This window comes from Elgaria multicarinata, chromosome 2 (genome assembly GCF_023053635.1).
Source record: "Elgaria multicarinata webbii isolate HBS135686 ecotype San Diego chromosome 2, rElgMul1.1.pri, whole genome shotgun sequence".
NCBI lineage: Eukaryota > Metazoa > Chordata > Lepidosauria > Squamata > Anguidae > Elgaria > Elgaria multicarinata.
The window spans coordinates 71654701-71681241 of NC_086172.1; the positions used below are offsets into that span (position 1 = coordinate 71654701).

Sequence of the window (26541 nt, forward strand, 5' to 3'; positions counted from 1 at the left end):
ATGTTTGCCTCCCACATGCCTCCTTCTCCTTGCCTTTTTTCCATCACAAAATGGGCCCTTTTTAATCCAACTTTTTTTGAGGAAACGGAATGTGCCGCCATTTCCTGCTGTGTGCAGAATAAGCGGTGCGATAGAAACGGCCCATGAATGGGCCACATGGTCTTTGTTTACTTCCTCTTTCTTTTTCTGGGGAGAAAGAGGAAGTTTTGTGTGAGAAGAGTGGGAGTGGAGAAGTGATGATAGGGAATCATTTCCCCCCTCTATAATGAAAGACAGGGCATACATAGCTTAAATCAATAAAAAGAAAATTTAAAGAAATACATTGCTGATGCCAAAATAGTAACCCCATACCTCTTCCTTTCCCTCATAATATCTATTAAGTAAGAACATGTGATACAACCAATGCACCTTGGCTTTCCCAACAAAGCAGCTCTTCCTTAGCTATGGTTTACAAGGACAAAGACATTGATGATAGACCTTTTCTTTTACAAGGGAGAAAGGGACACAGGGCTGCTCTCTCTTTCTCTCTCTTGTGGTAGCAGCCACACATCTCCCTTGTCACATCACGTCTACTACATGAGGTAAATAAAGACAGTGGGGGTTAACAGTTAAATATCTTCTGTCAAACTGTATTTGGGGGAAGGGAGATTGACAGTTATATAGCTTGTGCAGAAATGAAATCTCCATAACTGTTTTGCTTCTGTTTTGTATCAGCTTTCTTCTTCTTCTTCTTCTTCTTCTTCTTCTTCTTCTTCTTCTTCTTCTTCTTCTTCTTCTTCTTCTTCTTCTTCTTCTTCTTCTCCTTCTCCTTCTCCTTCTCCTTCTCCTTCTCCTTCTCCTTCTCCTTCTCCTTCTCCTTCTCCTTCTTTTAAAAAAACTCTCTCTCCTTCCTCAGCTCAGTTCTCTCTTTTTCTTGTTGTGCCTGTAATAAAACCCATAATGTGTCTATTATGAGTGAATTCTCTGTCTTATAGAACAGGAGAGGGGAGAAATATATCATCTCTAATGTGCTTATTTGTACAATTGGTTTCCGTCCGCTATTTTTGGACCAAATAAATGTGTTACAGAAAATAATATGAACATTGAATCAAGGAGCTGTAGTGCTTTGCTATGAGTGGGTTTTTATTCATGGACACGTAAAGTTAAATTCCTGCTCTGCAAGGCCATGGTTGGTTTGCAGAACTTAATTTGTTACTCCAATAGAACCATACATCTCAGAGCTTTTAGTGGAAAGTGGGATATTTGTTTCTTTTGAATTTATTCCCATGCTATAAAATGGAGAATAAATGTGTGAGAAGAATGGGATAACTATGGATATTATTACTGTAGATAATAAGAGCCACATTATGATCTCTTTTTCTTACACCAAGTACTGTGCATGACCAGTACTCCAACCCAGAGCATATTTCTTTGAGGTGAGTGAATTGCATTGATTTCAGAGGAATTTATTCTTGCAGAAGGGTTCTTAGAATTATACCATACAAACATATAAGGAACCCTATGCTATTCTGTGGTGCACCACTGTAGGTGCTCATGCATATCATTGTATTATATTATATATATATATACAAGGGAAATGATGATAATTCTATATACACAATGTATGGTGTTTTTTCCATTTTCATGATGTATTTTTTGTTCTATTTGTTGATGTTCGCAATAAAAAAGTTAAAAATCATTATATTATATATTTTGTTTATTTATGTTATAAATTATTTTATATTGCCCTTCATATAAATATGAAGGTTGGACTCGATGGCCTTGTAGGCCCCTTCCAACTGCTATTCTATGATTCTATGATTCTATGATCCTCTCTAGGATTTCAAGGCAGTGTGCAATTGGGATGGATGAAACTGTTGGATTTCTTTCTTCCTCATTTGATTTTCTCTTTCACACATTTTTTCCATCCTGTTTATGAAGAAATTCACAAATATTGGTAACTTCTTCTCATCCATCTGCACTGACCAAATTCAATAGGTACCGGTATTCCTAGCATGGAGAGGATCATGTTGTATCTGCCTGCCATTAAAGAGGAAAGGCCTGCCAGAAAAAGGTGGTAATCCTAATTCTGCACCACAGACATGCTTGAAAAGTAATTTTTTAAGAGTTAAGCACTCAAATCCCTCTGCCTAAATCGATGAATCCATCAGTTTTGCTTTCTCCCACCTTTTATTTTGTTTTTATTTTATTTTATTATTTTTTAAAAGGCATTTTTACACTTTAATCAGTGGGGAGAGTGAATACTTTTGAAATATGTTCACAGAAGTGTGCATTTTAGAAAGTGCACATGTATAAAGTGTACAATTTTAAATGCAAATACAAGTTCAGGAACATGCAAGCTTTTCCAGATAAAAGTGTGCTTATGTTTATGTTCTCATTCAAAGTTGTGGCCAGAACCAATTTAAGTAGAACACAAAGCAAAATGAAATTTTCATACATCCCTAGAGATCTTACATAAAGAAAAAACATGTGGATAAATCAGATGAAGTATTAAAAAAGATGTATAAAGGTTTGCCTTTCCATTCTTATCCTTCTAAATATAAATGTACTGTTATCTAAGAGCCTCCTTCAAGTTTCTAGGCAGAGAGCAGCCACCCCAACCTAGCGCAGATACCTTATTACTTTAGTAAAACAATGCAGGAATCAAGGATTGTTGAGAAACATTAACATCAGAGATATATTATCCACAATCATTATTTTCTCCCCACACATATAGGGCAGTCATTGGGTGGGTTACACCTTTAGTAATGCTTATACTAAAATCATTGAAATGAATGGGACTTAAGTTCATCCTGACTAACTTAAGTTCCGTTGAATACAATAGGTCTACTTCAAGTATGACTAAGTCTTGAACTAACCCACGAGGTCATGCTTATGATATCTTATGTAAAAACAAACACAACCCAGCAACAGCTGGTGTATGCAGTTTTGAGCTAGGTAGCTGTGACAGCACCGACCTTGTACCGAAGGCCTTGCCTAGCACACCCTTCTCAAGCCAAGCACTACCACTTGAACAACCTGAGGGTAGGGTAAAACATATGAGAGGGTAAAGGCTAGAATCTGGAAAGGTTTTACTGTGTATGTAATGATAAAGCCAAGCAGACACGTGGTTTGAGGTAACAAAACAAAATAAAATGTTTATTTTTGTTCAACAGATCTTAGTTACTTTAAATGCAAGTTAACCTGCTTAATCTACTGGTTCTAATCAAAACAGTAATCTTAAGTCTCTTAAAATCTTATCTGCATTCACGCTCCAAACCACTGAACACTCCAAACTAAACAAACTCTAACTTCCTTAACTCCCCTAACCAATCTCCTCAGCCAACCTATTTATATTGGTCCCTCTCCCTCTCTCACAGGATCATCAGCCACACCCTCTCAGTCAAACATTCCGCACTTAGACATACCTAAGGGACAGAAAGGTGGTATCGCCACAGTAGCCATGACAGTCTTTAAAGACCAACACATTTGTTAAAGCATTAATGTTTGTGAACTACAATCCACTTGGCATTGGCAGGTAGTCTATGAGCATAGTCATTTCCCCCCTGGGTGTTTTCTTTTGGTCCAGCTAAAGTGGCCATGTATGAGGGCACACTGTGGATTTTTTTTTTTTTAAAAAAAAAGCATCACAATATAATTATATCCCTTCTGAACAGCATGCTAAGTGATTATACACCAGTAATAGCATGATTAAATCCTTCTGAAGCATGTGCTAAACGTTTTGTTGTTGTTGTTGAACATATACAAGTGTCGATATGGCCCTCATTCCTCCTCTCATTGCAGTTCAAGTGAAACACTATTTCATTTCTTAGTGGCAGAATCAGATGCTACAAGAGATACTTTAAAAGATATATTAGACCATAGAAGACTATTCCCTATCCCTTGTCAGATTGTTCCCTCCAGTGTATTAGGAAGTTCTCTATTTAGCCTGGTTTTAAATGACTCAAGCTTTGGCAAGTGTGCCACTTTGGGAGACTTTCATAAATCTTTTGGTTTGTTTAGTACAATAAAATAGATATAGTCAAACACAGAGAAGATATTATAAAACTGTTAGTTCCTAATACCCCGATGGTGGTTGTTTATCATATGTCTGTGCTCTAGCTTAATGATCCTATCCAAGAAGCAATAATATGCAGCTTGACTTTGATTAATGTTCACCATTATTTCCTAATAGCCACACAAAGTTGCATTTTAAAGCTAAATATTGTCTTCCGTTAAATTAGCACATTTTTAATTAGACAGATAACTTCTGTCACATCTATTTACATTGTCAGTTAAATTAGATTGCTAATCCTAAATACACTTGGATGTGCCTGCAAGTTCCATGAAAAACATAACTGACAGTTTGATATGGAGGATGTTGTATACCAGCTTCTTTATTAGCCTTGCCTCCCCCCAAAAAAGTTCCCCAACCAAGGTGTTTAATTAATAAAGATCCTTTTATGGTATCTTCATCTTTTGGCTGTGGATTACTGATGTTAATGGGCACTAATTTGTTCTTATGGTGAGTTTCCCCATTTTTCCCATATGATGCCTCTCTTCTTTAGGGCTCTGGGTAGCCACTCAATAGGTGACTCATGAAGCTTGATTGAGTTAGGAATCAAGTAGAAAATATGGCATTTCCACATTCCAGAGGCCCCACACCTCATGAATATTGTGCAGGGACTGCTCTTCTTGTTCATACCATTAAAGGAAAATGTACATGTTCTTGCAACCAATTTAACCAGTCTTGCACTAGCTCACCTGTTAAGGTAAACTGATATGTTGGAGTCAAAGTGTTAGGAAAACACTTTAAAATGGTGGTGGGGCTTATTACCTACACAAGTGGTTATAGTTAAAGTTATAGTTCTCAGTATCATGCTTAGCCGGATGACTGTTTTTGAGTGGCAAAGAGAGGAACTACCAGGAGGTACCTTTTCCGCTGTAATCTTTTGCGCTCATAAAGAATATATTTATAATAATATACATTAACATCCCATGTTGTATGCACAAACTAGAAAAAATGCAAAATCAGAGGATATATGCTAGGGGAATTCATATTGTCGTACTTTCTGTTTTTATAATGAGCAGCCTTGGGCATTGGACAAAGTTTATTTCTCCTAATTTATGATGAGCTGAAAATGGTTCTCTTACACTGCAGTCCTATAACCACTTACCTGGGTGCAAGCCCCATTACACTCAAGTGGGATTTACATCTGAGTAAACATCCATAGGATTGTACTGTTCGTTTCATTGGTTTTTAGAATAGTTTGCAGTGGAAAAGTCTAAAGTCAGTAGAAAAGCAATGGAGCAAGGCAAAGCTGACTTTGCACAGTTTTTCTCAAGCTCATCTTAATTACTCCACTGTACTTCATAATTAACCTCCTTTCATGTTTCAAGATTTTTTATTTCTTCTTATACCCATATGTAATGTAATTAGCTGTTGCTAATATTTTAAGTAAAGAGCTAAAATCTGCACTAAATATCATTTGTTTTTTCATGCCAAAGTTGTTGTTAATGTTGCTGTTTGAATATTCCACAACTTAAGGCTAAGCTGTACTTCTGTCTACCTTTATAACTGATAAAAGGTTAAGAAGTTAATACCAAAATATAGTTCTATCATTGTAGGCCATTCCTTACCAAATGATTTTGGGATTCCTTCCTTCCTTCCTCCCTTCCTTCTTTCCCAATCTCTCTCCTTTGGCAGCCTTAAGCCTTATTGCTGGTATATTTAAACCATGACTGTTTTCTTCCTGAGAGACATTTAGCTTCATCCCACGTACCTGTTTCCCTCTAATTATCCCCTACAGTGTTTAGCTGCCGTTGTTGTTGTTGTTGTTGCTAGCTAAATCACATCCCGGATGGCAGCGCTCCTAAGACCATTTGCATAATTTTTGTGAACTGCCCAGAGAGCTTCAGCTATTGGGCAGTATAAAAATGTAATAAATAAAATACCAAGAAATGGGTTTAAGGGGGGAAATGTAAAAAATCATAAAAAATCAATGGATGACCCAATCTGATTCAAATTTGGTGTGCTTAAAACTCTCCTTAATATCTATTACTGTGCCAATTTTGATGTCTTTATCTTTAAAACTTATGCAGATGTAAGAATTTGTTTAATTTTTCTTTAAACATATCAAATCCTGCTCCTGCACCCCCAGTGGCCGCTCAGAAAACAACAAATGATTCGCTCCAAAAGTAGTACCAAAATAGGTCAGGTCTTTTGCCTTTGAAGCACAATTAAAACAGGATGCATGGGACTACTTCACAGTCAAAGCAGATTATAAACTAGAAAACTTCAAAGTTCTTTGCACACAATTCACAGTGATTGCACAGTATAACCCTGGTGTGATAAAGCTCATTTAAATCCTGTTATAGAAATGGGTATCCCATAAGTACTAGCGCCTGAGGCAGGTAATACTAGGGCTGTGTACAGACCCCGCCCCCCATCTGCTCCAGATCCCAATCTACAACTTCCGGATTGGGTCCACTCCGCTCCATGTTGATCCGCGTATGATCCGCTCTGCTCTGCTGCAGAGCTCCGGATCCAGATCGCAGCTCCGTGTTTTCCCCCATAGACTTGCATTGAAATTCAAAAGCCTATAACTTTTTTCTGTTAATGTTAGAAATTTCAAAATCAGCACCATGAGAGCTTATCCATGTATCCACATTCATGCCCAGTTTGAAGCAAATCTGAGCCTCCACTGATTTGGGGGGGGGGGATTTTTGAAAATCCTACACCCCATTTTCAGAAATTGGATTTACTTTGTCCTGGGTTTTGTTCTTTCCATGGTGTCAGGGGGGATTTTCTATAATTTTCAATAATGTCCTGGAATGACACACCTTCCCCTTTAAGGCTGCCATTAGCATGGCAGGAGGGAATGACATGCTTTCTTGAGGCACATCATTCCCCCACCCCAAGCTCCAATTGAGGTCTTAAAGGGGAAAGTGGGTCATTCGTGGACATTATAGAAAAGGCCCCAATTGGAGTGGATGGTGGTGGTGCAGAATGAAATCCTTTCCCCTCCTCCACTCCAATCGGGTTCTTTAAGGTGGCGGGGGAATAACGTACTTTCTGCAGGACTCAGAAAGCTGCTTCCCCCCACACACACTAGGTGTCCTCTTTTTTGGTTTCCCAAATATGGTCACCCTAAGCAATGCTGATCCTATCAATTTGGGTATTTGGGGGGGAGAGGTGTATAAACACACCGTCATGAGCTCCTGCACATCAATATTTACCACTATGCTACTGTTTATCACTGAGGAAAGGACATTCTGCATATGCCCCAGGGTGTTTTCCTCTCCATCCAGTGTACAGGTACGGAGAAAACCTTTGTCAGCGTAATGCACTGTTGTCAATGTCGTTAACGAAACCGTCTGGAATTTTCCACTGATAATTGCAAAAATGTGCAATTATTGCCATCGTATGGGTTTCTAAGAATGAATAATTGTATTTGAAACTCCTGCCTTGCAAATATTTACAAAATCTCTAAGCTCTTCCATAAACTGGTCTCAGGATTAAATGGCTGTATACCCCTCAGGGAAAATCTTTACCATTTTAAAGGATAATTTAACAACATATTTAATTTAATATATTTTTAGGTTTATGATTTTCAAATAACTTCTATTTGAAGTTGTCCACTCAGTGGGTAGTCTCCAATTGTGCTTGTGCACTTGCAGGACCCACTGCTTGTGCAATGGCACTTTTGACACTTCTAAAAATAACCTGAAGTGAGCAAAAATGAGCAAAAATGCTCATTTCTGGAAAGGGGCAGCTCCAGAAGGGAGCTCCACTGCCCTGTCCCCATCTGAAACAAGTGTTTCTCCTAATTTCTGGGGTTATTTTTAAAATCACCAAAGTCTCGTTGTATGAGCAATGGACCCTGCACGCATGATGGAAACACCAGAGATGGAGCAGCCCTGTTGGACATTGTCCTCAGTTAATATCAGAACTTACAAAAATTAGATACTGTTGAATATGCTGGATTGAAAAGATGAATGCTGAACTCCAATTTTTTTTTTTTTTAAAAAAAGATACAGAATGATATTCCAGTCCAGATGTAACAAGTATGAGGTTACCCTTCCTATGTCTGTTTCTGATTTGTCTAACTAATTCACATTTCTCATGATAGTTCTTCTCTATTTGTTTCCCCAGATGGAATGCCATTTGTTTGGTGGGTTGGTCGTGCCAATGAAAAACATCCTTACTGGGGAGGGTCTCTTCCAGGAGACCAGCAATGTGCATGTGGATTGGAAGAAAGCTGCTTGGACCTCAGATACTTTTGTAACTGTGATGCAGACAAAGAAGAATGGTAACTATGGAAATTTACCCTGGTTTCAATTTAACATATGGAAACATATGATGAATATTAATGAAAGATAATAGGTGAACTTGTGTAAGTTCAGTGGAATTGAATAGGATGGAAGCAAATCCTGGTGTGTGTGTTTGTGTGTGTGTGTGTGTCTTCATTATGAGTGCCAGAAAATTATGGTGCCAATATTAACTTCAGGCCCAAACAAATATTACTTGAAAATCCATTTCTAGCAGTAACATTTAAAAAAAAAAAACAAAAAAAAAAAAACAAGCAACCCTCTAGAGTAGGTGCAGGGGACCTTACCATGGGAATGGGAGGGGGGTTAAGATGTAGATTTGACCCCTGCACCTATTCTAAAGTAAAAAATGAGGAGGGGGGGCATACTTTCTAGATACTGATTTAAAGTGATGTCTATTTTGGGCCTCAGACAGAAAAGTTATATTAAAAGGCTGCATACAACCCTGTATCCTTTTCAGGTGTATAGTTTGACCAAGAGCTCCCTTTAAAGTTTACCATCCATGTATTTTAGAACACTAAGAACTGTTAAAGAGGCACTCTTAATCATCATCTCTCAACTGTGTAGAATTTCTATTCCCCAGAAATAAACCAAGAGCCATGGATGAACATTTATTTATTTATTATTTATTTATTACATTTCTATACCGCCCAATAGCCGAAGCTCTCTGGGCGGTTCACAAAAAATAAAATCATAATAAGACAACCAACAGGTTAAAAGCACAAATACACAACACAATATAAAAAGCACAACCAGAATAAAAACCACGCAGCAAATATGATATAAAATTAAAATACAGAGTTAAAACAGTAAAATTTAAATTTAAGTTAAAATTAAGTGTTAAAATACTGGGAGAATAAAAGGTCTTCAGCTGGTGACGAAAGGAGTACAGTGTAGGCGCCAGGCAGACCTCTTTGAACATCTTTTGGGGGAATGTGTACGTCTTTGGGTTTTGGCCAGCTCTCCTACCTAGAATTCAAAATGGCCTCCTTCAATGAAATGAATGAATATCTCCATGCTTACAGTAGTACATGTGGATCTCTATTTTGATGCACATCTCTGTAATTATAACTAGTTCTCTCCAGCAAAGCACTTACACAAACTAATCCAGTTATCCTTCAAAATTTACACTTCGCCGAATTTTGCAGTGACATTCTCCAATATAAAATGGATACAAAATGTATATATTAGAGGAAAACAAACACAATATTGTGTGTATTAATGACTATAACATTTAACGTATTGGGGGAATGAGTATACTGGGTAAAATTATGTTCTTAAATGTATTAGGAGAAATGCACACCCAAATGTCTACACGTTTTTGTGCCTATGTTGTTTTTTTAAAAATCTCAAGCTGAATTGGAAATGGAATGAACTGAAGGTACAATTGGAAAAATGAGAAATGGAGAGAAACCACATTCGATGGATTTGTCTACCCCTACTCAGAGCATACTGATATGTACTCTTGGTGCCAATGGGAGCTTCCCCATTGCTGCAGATAGTCCTGCTTCTGGCTGCATGTTGCCTGCCCTTTGAATTGTGCTTCCCTAGTCTTCCTATAAGGTAGAGTTGTTCAGAAGTTTTACTATTATATTAGAATTGATTCCATTACAAACCGCCCTTTTCCCACTCAGAACTCCAAGGTGTGTAATGAATTAAATAAACAACCATCCTTTCCCTAGACTCTCTCTAGCATTTTTGTATTGCCCTCTGTCAGAAGCAACAGACATGGGGCTAGAAGGATTATTGAGCTAGAAGAAGTATTGAGCATTGGATGACAAAGATTATTGAGCTCACTTAGTAAGTGTGCCTTTAATGCTGTTATCTTCCAGCATCACTATTACATTATTGCCTGCAGCATCTTGTTTACTGTACTGCTTGCTGAACTTTCTTAAACTTGCCTGGTTACAGTGTGCAAGGAAGAAATTAATTAATCTGCCTTCCATTGCATGTTTAATCATCTACACTGTGCTAGTCTCAAACTTTCTAGATCTGGAATTAGTTCCATTGGCTTGTTTCCCATTTTCATAGCTGTCGACATATGCTGATGGCACATTTTTCCCAAGTACACTGTATCTATCACAAATCCCATTAAATATCTATGCCACTGAGCTTACCTACCCACTAGAGGTTTCATTAACGTAAAAATAGAAGACATACCAATAGGGGTGCCATAAGGGATGAAATTATATTTAATGACACCACTGTCCTACCATCTGTTGGTGGGTGGAGAAGGAAGACTGAATATTCTAGCTAAAGGTATGTCCAGTTTATATTAGTGCAGGATCTTGGAATACAAGAGTTTGATCCCCACCCCACCCTGGGTATTACTACATAGAAACATGAAAAATATTTCCACGATGTTGCTGCTCAGTTTCTTACTTGTCACTTTATAACTTTGCCTTAGAGTATCATATAATCCAATTGCTCAATGCGTATCTAAACTAATGGGTAACATTAGAAACATGTCATGAGTTACATTTAAGTAGAGTGGGCAATTCTATATCTTTTACACAGAAATGATACAGAAATCATGTCCTGGCACATGATACAGCAATCTTGTTGAAGCTAAGCAAATCTGGGTCTGGTCAATGCCTGTATGTGATACTGCCTGGAAATCCCTTATACACCATCTTCAGGAAAGCATTCAATAATAATATTCTGAAATCTTAATCTGAAACCATGAAATTCAAATGTGAAAGACCTTGACACGACCACTCAAATATCATGAAACTGAATCCTACATCTGCTGCCTTCTAAGCTTACAGTATATACTTGCCACATTCATTCATTCCCTTTTTCTTTCTTGGAATAATGTTGACTGTTTCCCCCATGCCACTTCCTAGTTCACACCCATGAGGTCCTTGTATCTAATTAATTTATGGGTGGGTGGGGGAATGCTTGAGCACTATAATCACATATTTTGTTTTCTTCTGGATTCCCAGATGCATCAAAACCTGAGTGGGTACTGAACTTTCACTCAAATTCCATGCGCACTTTTAAAGTTTGCAAATCCAGTTCTGAATGCCAGATTAGACATGCCACGTTACAGAAGATTATACAGGATAACATTAAGGAGTATAAGGTCCTCTAAGGAACTTCTGACATAAATATTTTATTGTATAATAAACTCACATTTATTTCTCACTTCGACAACATGCTCTTCACATATTAACTCAAGGTTGCACCTCTATTGCAGGGATATGCATTTCTCATACTTGGGAAGAAAGTGTTACATTCTCACCGGACTGGCTGTTCATTCTACAGACTTTATTTTTTGCAATTTGATTTCTGAGGAGTGATACAGCTTCCCACACCATGGCCCTTGATGTTGACAGCCTTTTGATTTATTTATTTTTAATCATTCATTGTGCTCCACCAAAACTACAGCCTTTTCGTAAACATAGCAAGCTCCAGCAAGAAGCCCCTCACTAACTCTCCTCAGCATTGGCCTAATATTACTTTGTTATGTTATATTAAACTACTTATTTATCTTAATTCTTTGAAAGAATGAGCACTCCCCCTTTCCTTCTCTGTGTACAATGCAGGTACATGGATTTCTTCCAGCTTGCAGATATTTCTAAAAATGTCAAGCAGCAAAACATCTGTGCCACTGCATATATTTTCCACTTGCCATTTATTATATGTGGATATGGTATTACACACAATTGCCATTGAAAGGGACTCTCACAAGCAGTGTGCAAAGAATGAAATGCAATTGGTCCATGCTTCAATTGATTTCACAGAAAGGTCCTACATCAGCGATCTTCAAAATTGGACTAATCTCTTTGGCTACCCTTGAAAACCATTTAAAAGTTTCAGCTGGTACAGCATGTTAAAAGCTGGAGTGTGAAGTTAACATAATTTCAATGTTTGTTTCTAAGGACAGTTCAAGGTGTTGAGTTATATTCATATGTAGTAGCATGGCTTGAGCGTTAGATGTCTTACGGACCAATACTGTGCAACCACTTTAGCAACAACCAGCACAATGACATGTCCCATCCTTGCTGAAGGGGTGTCTTGTTCCTGGCAAATGGGGACAAAACTGTCTGCTTCTTCTCTAGGCTAAGGAAACTCTGTATGTATTGATCCCTTATTCTCAGGATCGCTACACATAGGTTATCACAGACTCACCTCTTTTGAATTCTAACCCTACCAATGTTTGTCACAGGCAGAGAATTCTTGCTTTTTACAATATGGCACAACATGATGAGAGAAATCAAACTGATTGTCTAACCCTTTTCAGTCTGGGTTCCAGGCTGGTTATAGATCAGAACTGGAACTGAGATGTCCTGATGGATGACATTTATTGAGAGAGGGACTGAGGGAGTGTGATTCTATTACTCTTACTTGATCTCATGACAGTTTGTGATATCATCGATCATGGTATCCTCCTGGATTGCCACTGTGAACTGGGTGTTGAGGACATTGTTTTGCATTGGTTCCATGCCTATCTACAGGGGAGGTTCTAGAGAATAGGGTGACTGTATGTTGGTCCCCTAACAGTCTTGCTGTGGGGTGCCTCAAGGTATCATATTGCCTCTAATGCTGTTTATTATCTATATGAAACCACTGGGTACAATCATTAGGGAATGTGGGGCGAGGTGCCACCAGTAAGCTGATGGCACCCAACCCTATTTCTCTATTACATCTGAATCAGGAGAGGCCATTCACAATTTAGATCTATGCTTGAACATACAGTGGGCTAGATGTGGACCAATAAACTGAAGCTCAGTCCTAATAAGATGTGGCTTAATCTTTTATAAGCTCTGGGTGGGGTTTTACTCCACCTGAAGGAATAGCTTTGCAGTTTGGGCATGCTCCTGGTTAATCACTTTTGCTGGAGGTCCAAATGACCTCTGAAGCTAGGAATGCCTACTACAAGCTTAGCCTGGGATGTCAGTTGCATCCATTCCCAGAATGGGGATAGCCTAGCAATTATTATATAAAACTCTATATAACTCAGGACCAAGATTTCTCAAGGAATGTCTCCGCCTATACCAACCTCTCAGGTGATTATGATTTTCAAAGTTTGCCCTGTAGTCCCTGCTGTGGTGTACAGATTTCCACCTAGCGGTGACATGGAGACAGGCCTTTTCTGCAGTGCCACCCATCCTGTGGAATTACCTCCCCTCTGAAGTGCATCAGGCCTCACTGGTGGCATCTTTTATGCAATTATTGAAAATATATCTTTTTACTTTGGCTTTCCCCCAACCATGAGCTACCTTTGTACCAGCCTTATGGTAATATTGTGCACGTGTGCGTGTGGCTGTCTGGCTGTGGTCATTTTTGGTTTGTTGTTGTTAGTTAGTTAGTCAGTCAGTTGGTTTTTATTCTTTTGTAAAGTGCTTCAGGATTTGTTTAAAATGAGAAATGGTTTATAAATATTGTTATTTATTAATTTTTATTAATTAACTAAGGGGGTTCAACTCTTACTCATGTGCCTTTTATCTCTCTGTGTGTGTACGTTCATATCCAGGACTAATGATACTGGCTTCCTATCCTTCAAAGAACACTTACCTGTGAACCAGATAGTCATCACTGACACAAATAGACCCAATTCTGAAGCTGCCTGGAGAATTGGCCCTTTGCGTTGCTATGGAGATAGTGAGTATCAGCTCTTTTCAGTATCCTTATGCATGGGCTGATAAAGATGTGTGTGTGTATTGTGTATTCAATAAACCAAAAGCCTATGGTTTATTATAATAATGATTAAGTTTAAGGCTGTACAGTTTTCAACCCAGCAGCAAAAAGTAGGGAAATTGTGAGCAAAAGCCCACAAGTCTTAATGCCACATCCTCTGTAAAGAGGCAGAAAGAGGCTTTATCTATCAAAGCAGATAAACCATGTAGACAGGATGGAGTATATGATATGCAGAGAAGATTGTGGGGTTGTGGAAAATTAATGATGAACAACTTAGGGCCATCTTCTTCTCTTCAATACTATGGGCCCCTTCAGAAGACACCTTAAACCAAGGCTTTAACCATGGTGGTTAAGCCAGAAAGCTAGGTTGTGTTCAGAAGACACCTTAAACCATGGCTTAACCACAGCGAATAAGTCCTTTTGCTTTATTCACCATGGTTAAAGCCATAGTTTAAGGTGTCTTCTGAACACAGCCTGGCTTTCTGGCTTAACCACTGTGGTAAAAGCCATGGTTTAAGGTGTTTTCTGAACAGGGTCTATGGCCATAGCTAGACCTAAGGTTTATCCCTGGATCGTCCAGAGGTCAAACCTGTTCATCTAGGTGACACACAGGGGATCCAGTGCTCAGGCAGGGGCAAAACCTGGATGATCCCAGGATAAACCTTAGGTCTAGCTGTGCCTTATATCTACTTATTTGGAAGTGAGCCCCATTGAACTTAATGAGAATTGCTTCTGAGTAGTGGTATCTAGGATTGCTTGGTTAATCTTATACCACAGTTACCTACTCTCACCAGCCCACCAAACAGCTGTATGGCAGGGTGGTGGTTTGAGGATTGAATCTACTTGGAAACTGGTGTAAAAAGAGGGCCCACCTCATGTGCCTATTTCCTAGCAGAATTGCCTCCAGCAGCCTGTCAAACAGTTGTTTGGTAGCGTGGGAGGCCTGGAGCTTCTGGAAAACAGGGTGGACTGGGCAAAGAAGGCCCTTTTACTTTGTCATCCAGATTCTCAGCAATGCAAAACTGGGGGTCCATATTTGTTACTTTTGACGTTCAGGTGAAGAGTTTCTTGGGTAGATTTGAGAAACTTACAGAGTTCTTGAAGCTCTGTCATGCCTGCTGCCACTATGCTTATTTTTACAAACTGCACATTCAGAGGTACACTGTGAGGGGGGAAAAACATGTTTGCTTTAAAAAAGAAAAAAGAAAAAAAGTTGGCCAAACTATCTTCTTCCTGTTGCCCTACTACTTCTGACCGAAGCACAGACTGAAAACATAGACTTAGAAAAATAGACTTAAAAAAACAACTACCTTGGTTAGTTGACATTTGCCTTGATTTCCCCTCTCTTTAGGGAATGCAAAATTCTTAAGACTTTGTGGATAGGTTGAGGGAAGGGATGGTTAATTTTATCATTTTACCAATAAACACAGTGGCTTGTTTTTCTATTTTAACCCTATCCCATCCCTTTTGTCAACCAGGAACAATGGAACTCTGTTAGTTGCCATGGTAACAAATGACTTAATAATGACACTTTTCTAAGCTATCACTGGCTCCAGCCTAGAAGTTTCCTTGCGTCCCCAACTGCAGAGTTTAATATGTAGTAATCCTGCCCCTCCCACACACACATTCTCACAAAATAACAAACAAGTAGGAAACAGTCTATATACATCTTAGATTTTTATCTTCTGATCTCACTTTTTCCCAAGCAAAATAAACTTAAAACGTCCTGATAAAGGAAATTAGACACACCAAGTTCCCTGTTAGTATTCCACTATTCCAGAACTAAAGTTCCATGTGAGTAAGCCACTCAAAACACATTGGATTTCCTTTTAAGTAAACATACATGACTTTAGCCACTGTACTTACTGCCTTCAATTGAACTCAAGGAGTCTCCCCAGCAACTATCAGTCCTGGCAGATGTCCATCTACCTTATCTGAAACATCTCATGCAGAGATCAGGCAATCATCTTCCCAGTACAATGTCTGCCTGTGTTTCTGGGAGTCAACTGAAGTGAGCCCCCACATTCATCCCTCCCTCCCTATGACTCAAGGCTCACACAACATTGTTGCTCTAACCTCTGTACCTTAATTCCTTCAGTAGAACTCAAGGAATTGTTCCTGCTCCGATCAGCACAGGCAGATATTCCCCTCCTTTATCCCAAACATCTCATACAGCAATTGAATTACCACCTTTCCCAGTTGAATTCTGCATGTGTTTCCTGGCAGCACCTGAAGTGGTCACCTCCCCGCTTTTATCACTCTGAAGAATTCAAGGCGCACACAGCAGTATCACTCTAACCAATGAACCTTATTCCCTTCAGCAGAACTCAAGTATTCTGTTTGGTGGATGGTTTGGCAAGCTAGGCGGGGTGGATTGAAACTGCTGGGATATTGGTGTGTGAGGAGAGTCCTCCTTGTCCACTACTTTCTCATCTGAATGTGTGTGTGTGTGGGGGGGGGGGGCTCCCCACCAACCTACCTTTCCTAGCAGATTCACCTTCCCACCAACCAGCCAAACTGCACCATCTTCTCTTTTGTCTTCTCAGCTATTAACAATTCCCCTCAACATTCCAAAACAGCTGTGCTGGGAGAGGGAGAGAGAGCATGGTATTCAGTATGCCCAGACTGATGTTTGGTCCCATTGACTAGCATCACATGTTAAAAACAAACAAACAAATAACTAAACAAAGCTTATTTCAAATACTAAATGAAATGGAACTTCAAAAAACAACAACAACAACAACAACAATGTTCCCCACCAACTCTAATACAAGAATAGAAAGCCATCATTGTTTCAAGTGAAAACCCTCTGGTCTCTTCAGGAAGTGTGACTACAAAATGGTTGTCAACAATGTTTTGAAGTCACTTTTGACAAGAGGGAGGGTGGGTTTTTTTTGTTTTGTTTTTAAACTACTCTTTTTCTCTCAACATTTCACAAGTCATTCTAAAACTTTCAGGGTATAGACAATGGACACTTCTTCTTGGCACAGGAACATTTCAGAATGATTGATCAAACCGTTTTGATATTTTGAAGGTTAGAACGACACCACACCACCCTATCATTTACATGGTGGAATTATTGTCTTTCACTATCGAACCTTAACAAAAGGTATCTGAGTCAGTCTCTCTCTCTCTCTCATATTTTTTGTGTCCAATTTGTTTCCAGGAACATATTGGACATCATTTAAAGAAGAAAGCATTTGCCATATTTTTAAATAAACTGGAGTTTTGACTGAAGAACATGAGAAGAGCCCTGTTGCACCAGGCCAAAAGACCTATCTATTTTACAGGCAGGACATGAGGAGAATAGCACCATGTATTTGTGCTTCCTAGCAAGTAGTATTGAGATGCATACTAGGGCTGTGCTCAGGCCCCCCTGATTCCCCCTGGAGGCCATTTAAGAGCTTCCAAATTGGCCCCACTTCCACAGAACTGCCCCGGCCCACTTCGGATTCGGTTACAATTCTGAAGCAGGTCAGCTGTTGCAGTTTCCTGGGCTGGTCAGAAGGCCAAAAGGGAGTCCGTAGGACTTCCCTTGCCTCCCACTTTCCCCCTCTCCTCCCACTTAGCTGCACCACTGTTTAGACAGCTGGGTTTGTGATGGGTTTGTAGACAGAATGTGAGTTGTTGCCTGTCTTGTGCAAAGGTAGTACAACAAAGTGTGTGTGCATGTGTGTGTGGTGTTTTTTCTCAGTTTCATGCTGCTGTTTTCCTTTCTTTTTTTTCTCTGTTTATGACCTGCTAAAATGATGTGCTTTTGCAGTTTTGCTCACTATCTGCTTATGATTAACTATAGAGAAGGGTGTTACTATTTGCAGGACAGTTCTGGAATGCAGCTTCATTCAACACCGAGGCCTCGTACCTTCTTTTCCCCACCTTCCATGCAGAGTTCACTGCGGACATTTCTTTCTTTTTCAAAACAACTGCTATGTCTGGGGTCTTCTTGGAAAATCTGGGCATGAGAGACTTCATCCGACTTGAAATAAGCTGTGAGTACATACATTACAATTTAGGTGCATTGCTCATTCTGTACATTTGAGCAGGGAATGGGGGCCATACAGTTTCTAGTGAGATTTCAAAGAAGGTCTTGAAAAGAATCATAGAATCATAGGCTGGAGTTCAGCTTCCAGAACTGGAAAGCTTGGGACCTTGGAAAATATTCTATGGCTATCAAGATTGGGTTGGATAAGTAAAAATTGAGAATGATTAAAAAATATGCAGCTGTCAGCACCAAGAACCAACTCAGGTATGGTCTGTGTGAACTGGGGTTCTTCTTGCTGTGTACCAAATTTTAATATTCTTTCACCTACAGAAGAAATGGAAGATTAATGTGGATAGAGGCAAACATCTGTGAGTAGAATTTTCTGTCGGGGGGGGAAAAAGGTGATGCTTTATAAAAAAAATATCTCTCTCTCTCTCTCTCTCTCTCTCTCTCTCTCTCTCTGTGTGTGTGTGTGTGAGAGAGAGAGAGAGAGAGAGAGAGTATGCACAATGTATGTATGGGTCCACTCCTGATCATCATCAGAGACCAAGTAAATTGGTCAAATATGTACTTTAAGATGCTTATGATGGACCATGGAGCATTCACTGGCCCTAATTTCATACACAGTTGTTCCCTACTCCCTGTGCCAGAATATTACCAGTTGCAGTAGTAATAAAAGATTGGGAGGTAGGCATGTCAGAAGTGGTGTCTGTGGGTAGTGGTTGTATGGTTTCTCAGGAATTGTCTTCTTTAGCTGTTTAGAAGAACTACGTGTGAAGTGACAGATTATTCTATAGGATGGTAATGGGGCATATGTTCAATGCTTCAAAACTCCATAGTGAAGAGAAAATAAAGTTATTGAGTCCAGTACTAGCTCTGCTGTGTTATTGCCTAGGAATCTTGGAGAATTATGCAATGGATTCAAATGAGTTTGAATTTCTATGAATCTGACCTGAGGATTCTGGAGTGAAGCAGCTTTTGCTGAGTTACATAGATTCCTCAGATTTGCAGCCCAGTTTTTTTGTTTGTTTGTTTGTTTTTTGTTTTAGGGGTTTTTTTGGGATGGTGGTGGATGTGTGAAAATGTGAATCTGTACAGGCATGTAAAATGTGCATTAGCGCTAATCACACTTGCAAATGAATAAAATCCTTGCACAAAATATCAAATTCCACCAATGAATACATAACAGAATGAAAGACACCTGACAATCCAGAAAACACAGACAGAACGGATTTAAGAAAATCCATACATCCATGTTGTTGCCGTTGTCTGTCATCTGCAGCAACACACAAAATGGCTGCTTTCCAAGGGTGGTATATGATATCAGATATCAGTTGCTTGCCTCTCCTGGTATTAGATGCTCTTGGCTGATGGTAAATAGTACTTATGCAATATTCCATTAGAAAGTAGTTGGCATGCAAAGCAACAGGAAGAGAGAGAGAGAGAGAGAGATCCAAAGCACGCAGAGGGTCATTATGTTTCTTTTGTGGCTTGTCAATCACACAGCTTCACTCTGGGACTGAATTGTAATTACTGCCCAGCGTATTAAAGAACAAACTAATTGGTAGTTTTAACTTATCTTTTATTCTGCTGGGTTAGCCTATTAATGGAGGGGGGTAGTGCTGTGGCTTTGGAGTGAAATAAGGTCCTTCTGTTCCAGATTCCATCAGGCTGAACAAACGTGGAATGAAGTGCCATCATTTTTATAATATGGTTATAATAACTTCAACATAAAATTTAATAAAATAAGGCCCCAAGGCTCTTTGATTCATTAAACCCATGGTAAATGCTGTGGTGCATTATCACTAGGTAATGAGGTATGGTTTAGTGTTAATTGCACATCAAAGTCCTATTTGGTTGACACATCAGTGTGCTGTATTTCATTCTCAAGGGCCATTTTTTAAAAAAAGCAGCGCTATGAGATGATGTCAAAATAATGCAATCTATCAAGATGATAGTTTAGCATTCACTTTGATGAGAGAGAGAAAAGGATCAGCTGCTGAAAAATGTGGGGAAACTTTCCATTAGAATGCGAGTGTCTTATTAGGAGCATTTTAGGCCAAATGAACTTTGAAGCAAGAAGGTCATATTTTGAGTTCAGTCCACAAATCAGCTGCTACAGGTGTATGTGTGGCATGATCAGAAATAGGACTTGGAATGCTTAAGCTCATTGCAATCAACAGCCCTATGCCCTCTCCAGGAAACAGAAAAAGGTTGCAAGGATAGCGGTCAGAGCTTCTGCCCCAAGGTGTTTGTCTGTGTCCAATTGAGCATTGTCTGTTTTGGACTTCGTTATTGCTGACTTAAGTTCCCACTGTGAGTGCCTGCAGCCAGTCTGCTCTTGTCTTCCCGGAGCTGTGCCCTTATTAACTCTGCTCTGTATCTGATTCTACCCTAAATCTGATCTTGCCAAGACTATTATCTCTCAGGGCCTGAACCCTCAAACATGGTTTATGCCCCCACTGACTTGGAACAAATGGCCTATAAATGATGTGATTGATAACTACTGTGAAGAAGAGGCATATTAATAAGAATACAAAACAAGTCCTGGTGTATTTCAAAGAAGTCCACTCTTTATGAAGAAGTGATGTTCTGTTTTGTTGATGTTGTTGTTGTTTAATTGCTTGTTTGTTTTGCTTTTCAGTTTAGTTCCTCAGTTTTATTTATTTCTGTGAGCCTCAAAAAATCTGTTCCACATTGGAACACATCTTATTTATTTTTTTATTTATTTATTACATTTCTATACCACCCAATAGCCGGAGCTCTCTGGGCGGTTCACAAAAATTAAAAACATTCAAAGTATAAAACAACAGTATAAAACCATAGTATAAAATACAATATAAAAGCTCAACCAGATAAAAACAGCAGCAATGCAAAATTACAAATTTAAAACACCAAGTTAACATTTATTTATAGACTGTTAAAATGCTGGGAGAATAATAAGGTCTTCATGTGGCGTCTAATAGCATATAATGTAGGTGCCAAGCGAACCTCCTTAGGGAGCTCATTCCACAGCCGGGGTGCCACAGCAGAGAAGGCCCTCCTCCTGGTAGCCACCTGCCCTCACTTCCTTTGGCAGGGGCTCACGGAAAAGGACCCCTGAGGATGACCTTAGGGTCCGGGCAGGTACATACGGGAGGAGGCGTTCCTTCAGATAACCTGGCCCCAAGCTGTTTAGGGCTTTAAATGTTAATACCAGCACTTTGAATCGGGCCCAGACCTGGACTGGCAGCCAATGAAGCTGGAAAAGGACTGGCGTGATGTGGTCTCGTCAGCCAGTCCCTGTTAGTAAACGTGCTGCCCTGTTTTGTACCAGTTGAAGTTTCTGGACCGTTTTCAAAGGCAGCCCCACGTATAACGCATTGCAGTAATCCAAACGAGAGGTTATCAGAGCATGGATCACTGTAGCTAGGCTATCTCTGTCCAGATAAGGGTGCAGCCTAAGCTGATAAAAGGTGCTCTTTGCCACTGAGTTCACCTGTGCCTCAAGTGACAGTTCTGGATCCAAGAGCACCCCCAAACTACGGACCCGATCCTTCAGGGGGAGTACAACCCCTTCCAGGACAGGGCAAACATCACCTTGCTGGACAGATGAGCCACCCACTAACAGTACCTCCATCTTGTCTGGATTGAGTTTCAGTTTATTAGCCCTCATCCAGTCCGTTACCGTGCCCAGGCACTGGTTCAGAACAGCCACTGCCTCACCTGGGTTTGATGAAAAGGAAAGGTAGAGCTAGGTATCATCCGCATATTGATGACACCTCAGTCCACATCTCCGGATAACCTCCCCCAGCGGCTTCATGTATATGTTAAACAGCATAGGGGATAGTATAGAGCCCTGTGGAACCCCATGGCTTAGGAGCCACGGCACAGAGCAATAATCCCCCAGCACCACCTTCTGGAATCAGCCATCCAAGTAGGAGTGGAACCACTGCAAAGCAGTACCTCCAACTCCCAGCTCAGACAACCTATCCAGAAGGATACCATGGTCGATGGTATCGAAGGCTGCTGAGAGGTCCAGGAGAACCAACAGGGTCACACTCCCCCTGTCTCTCTCCCGACAGAAGTCATCCCACAGGGCGACCAAGGCAGTTCCCGTTCCAAAACCAGGCCTGAAACCCGATTGAAATGGATCTAGATAATCCGTTTCATTCAAGAGTGCCTGGAGTTGTCCTGCAACCACCTGCTCAAGCACCTTGCCCAGGAAGGGGATATTAGCCACCGGCCTGTAGTTGTTAACATCCTCCGGGTCCAGGTTAGGCTTCTTCAGGAGTGATCTAATTACTGCCTCTTTTAAAGAGGCCGGCACCACTCCCTCTCTCAAGGAGGCATTTACAACCTCCTGGATCCCCTCCTTATTTGGTGTAATGAGCCATGAGGGGCAAGGGGCAAGCACACAGGTGGTCAACCGGACTAGGCCAAGCACCTTGTCCACATCCTCAGGCCTCACTAACTGAAACTCATCCAATAAAACTGAACCGGACGGCGCTCTGAACGCCTCTACTAGTGGAGCTGCATTAAGTGTGGTGTCCAATTCATGACGAATCTGAGCGACTTTATCTTCAAAGTGCCGTGCAAACTCGTCACAGCGTGCTACCGAGGGTTCAACTATCTCCCTTAACTGACTTTTAAGATTGGCTTTGTTGAACACAGAATACGAAAACTCCATAACCTTCCTCCTTTGTGTTGAGTTTTTGCCAAGTCGGGTTGTGCGGGTTCCAGCTTGTCAGTGATTCAATAGCAGAATGTTCTATGCAACAATCATACTATAATAATCCTCATAGTTTGATTCTGCTTCCCTTTAAAACAGGGAGAGAACCTTGCTGACTTTTGTCAGAATAAGAAGTGGGCTCTTATAAAAAGAGGAACATTCCAACGTTTTTTCTAAAAAGGCACAAATGGGGTTGATTTCAACAACAAATTAGAAGATATGTTAGGCCCTCACATTGTTTGAAAGTCCTCTAGTTTTGAATATGTTCTTGCAAATGTTTGTTAAGAAATGTTCTCAACAAGTTATTCATATCTCTGAAAATATAAACCCTGCCTTAATGTTCTTTCTGCACCACCCTTCAACAGTCATTTATATTTGCAAGGCCACTTTAACTCCATGCTTTCTTCAACTTTGAGAAATCTGGAAACAGTAGCATCCTTCCTGGATTATATTGTGGGCCTCCCAATCTGTGTGAAGTTCTCTTTTTCTTCATACAAGCAGCCCCCAATGTTATTCTTTTAGTTAAATTGGTTCCCATAAGTAATGAATCAGGAAATTGTAAAGAGAAGTGGAAGGAACATTGCATCACGCACACACACCCCATACACCATGCTAAAGTTGACTTTATACTGTTAGTTTTACCCTACCCAGTGCCTGGTTACCCTACCCTGTGCCTGTTTGCATTCTCTTCCCCTCCTTATTGTTTTATTATGGTTTTATTAGAATGTAAGCCTATGCGGCAGGGTCTTGCTATTTACTGTTTTACTCTGTACAGCACCATGTACATTGATGGTGCTATATAAATAAATAAATAAATAATAATAATAATAATGTTCAGAAAATGCCAATATTTGACCACTGAGAGGTGACCCAATTTACAAACAATGTTTCATATGGGAGAGTGGACGTGAAGCATACCAAAAGATTGTTTATTGGCAAAATAAATAATAATGATCTTCAATAGATACAATTTTCCATTAACATGATATACTCATAGTCTTTATTGTTTACAGCCCCTAAAGTGATCACCTTCACAGTAAATGTTGGAAATGGTCCGGTTGAAGTCATCGTCTGGTCTCCAAAGTCCCTGAATGACAACCAGTGGCATTATTTGCATGCTGAGCGGAATCTCAAGGAAACCTCTCTCCAGGTGGACAACCTTCCAAAGAAGATTGTGGAAGCACCTGCTGAAGGACACTTCCGACTGCAGCTGAATAACCCGTTATTTGTAGGTAGGGACTGTCAGCTGGTGCTTATTGATGTCCATTGATCTAAGGTAGATGGGCATGCTTTTGATTATCAGATATTTACATTGGTTCCTTGCGCCATAAGCTTGCAAAGAAGAAGTAGTGGTTGACCTACTATTCTTTGCTCAGGGTAATCTATAAGGATGCGTGAGAAATTTGTTACTAAATTTGCTCTTCCTGAACTCGCACATGAACTGGAAGGAAGTTACATGCTGATATTTATCCTTTTCCAAATTTTGCAATCCAGTAACTAAAATACATATGTGTAAAAATGCATATATTACAGAATGCACTTTATTTTCAGGGGAAATGACTTGCAAAACGTGTGTAACATATATACAATATGGAAAAGTGATACATATGCAAACAAAAATACTTACAGATTTTTGTGTGGACTTGTCTTTTGCACTGAAATGAAGTGATATAAACTTAGCTGATGTCTGCCACAATTCAACAAGGTGATGAATTTCTAGCTTGGGAAGGAAGACTGAGGCAGGATCTACACTACTTTAAAATGGTTTATAACAGTAGTGACAACTGTTAGGGCCCAGGACACACTCCATATACAGTTTTCAAACCATTTTCAAAGTGTTATATCCTGCTTGGTGTAGTTCTGGCCTGAAGCTAATTTTATCTTGATACACTCAGGTTTGGGGCTTACAGGGAAAATGGTAGCAGACTTACTTATGGAAGCTCATCTTAGTTAAGGTCACATGAGGTCAAGTTTCTTTTGGTAATGTCTCTTTTAGTAAGGTCATATCTTGTAAAACCTCTTCTGGTAAGATCACAGTAGGGATGAATATATCAATCTTGGTTTCTCCTTTTTGTCATTTTTCTAATCTTCACCTTGAACTTTGAGAATTTCTCTGTCTTAAGTGCACTAATCCTGGATATTGATCATTATTTAAAATGTTTGTATGAAAATTCATGAGCATTATTGTGCACATTTCTCCTAGAGCATAATTTTAAAGTGTTTTTCCAAACAATTTTCCAAATACAGTGGATTTCTGAATGTTATTTCCCCTAACATATACATTTTGTATGCATTTTTTTAAAAAATAAATAAATAGAGAACTACATGGCAAAATTCAGAGAAGTGCAAAATTCAAAGCTTAAATGACTTTCAGTACATGTAGTGTTTTGAAAAGGGAACATTAAGTAAAGTCACATTAAATTGTGAACTGAACGAATTTCTCCCCAATCCCTAGATACCCTCAGGTATCTACCGCACGCTTGCAAAATGTAAATTGTATCTACCAATGAAGATATAAGGAGCTCTCCAAGGTCTTCAACTGAAATCTTTGGATATAGTAACGATTAAACCAAGGGCTACGAGTGACTAGGCTACCCCTACCTGTTATAACTTAACAGAACAGATATCACAAGGAAGTCACTCCAGGGCCTGAAAATAAAACATGGAAAAGAGAATGTGATTAGTTCTGGCTACGGCATGAGTGCTTCCAAATCCTTATTATGGCTATTTCATACTTGTAGAGACTTGCAAGAATACTGCTCAGTTCTTAATTTGGAATGTAGGAAGCAGCTCTAAGATGATGAGCCTTAGAACAAATTTATTAATCCTCCAAAGTCAGAGCTCATGATGGCTTTTAACTCATTAACTTCATTCTTAGCAGTTGCCTCCACTGCATATTGCCACTGCAAGTTGGACTCTCACCAGACTGCTGAAAGGGCAGCCCACTAGATATATGAAGTTATGGTTACATGTGCCCTTCATGCTCCCCTAGCACGAGTGCTCACACACATTAATGGGGATCATCACTGGGGACTATATTTTACCATTTCTGAACTGGCTTCTCACTGCGCATTCTGAGAAAACCTTGAATGAGGCTTTTACTTTGGTCAAGGGTGAGTGGTTGAAATGCAAGTTTTATCTACTTTCTCTCTCCCGTATACAGGGGCAACTGCTTCTAGACAGCAAGGTTTTATGGGCTGTATTCGCTCTCTTCAGCTGAATGGGCAGAAGCTTGACCTTGAAGAGAGAGCCAAGGTGACCCCTGGGGTCAAACCTGGCTGCCCTGGACACTGTAGCACTTATGGTAGCCTTTGCCGCAATGGAGGGAAATGTGTGGAGAAGTTCAATGGCTACTTCTGTGACTGCACCAATTCTCCATATGAAGGACCATTCTGTAAAGAAGGTATGGCCATGTAATGGAATCATAGATTTCCCCCCTTCCCATAAAGCTAAACTTGATCAGAATTCATCATGTGAAATAATTGAACTGGAAGCTATTACTGTATTGTGGAGAAATGTTGATTTTTAATGCCACTTTCCAATTATTAAAACCTCTTGGCAATTTTTTTATAATTAAAAATTCAGGTATAATTGTTTAATTTTGGAATGGTTACATAGAAGTCATTTGCTATCAAGGAGGTTAAAATGCATGACATCCATTTCTAGAATGCAGATTTGGAGTTCAGAACTAATACTGGGGGTGGGATAGTTATGGCCCAGAATATGAAACTTATTTTCATTCTCTTAATAATGTAGCAACAGAGGGTTTTAAAAAACCACCACCACCAGGAGGCTGAAATGATCAGCACTGTAGCTTGGATAGTCCCTGTAGAGTTCTGACTGGCTAGGACTGAAACCTGGAGCAGATTTACTGCCCCATTGGCATTGGTGCCAC

At 39.8% G+C, this 26541-nt stretch overlaps 1 protein-coding gene across 1 annotated transcript in view; it reads left to right on the plus strand.

Annotated features, from left to right (window-relative positions):
* The window catches only part of CNTNAP5 (contactin associated protein family member 5), a 417358-nt gene that overhangs the window by 330529 nt on the left and 60288 nt on the right, over positions 1–26541 (plus strand). Inside the window, exons 14-18 of the mRNA XM_063116699.1 lie at positions 8135–8291; positions 13790–13917; positions 17772–17942; positions 23660–23878; positions 25810–26049. Of these exons, the coding sequence (XP_062972769.1) occupies positions 8135–8291; positions 13790–13917; positions 17772–17942; positions 23660–23878; positions 25810–26049 (915 nt within the window). The remainder of the gene's footprint in view (positions 1–8134; positions 8292–13789; positions 13918–17771; positions 17943–23659; positions 23879–25809; positions 26050–26541) is intronic.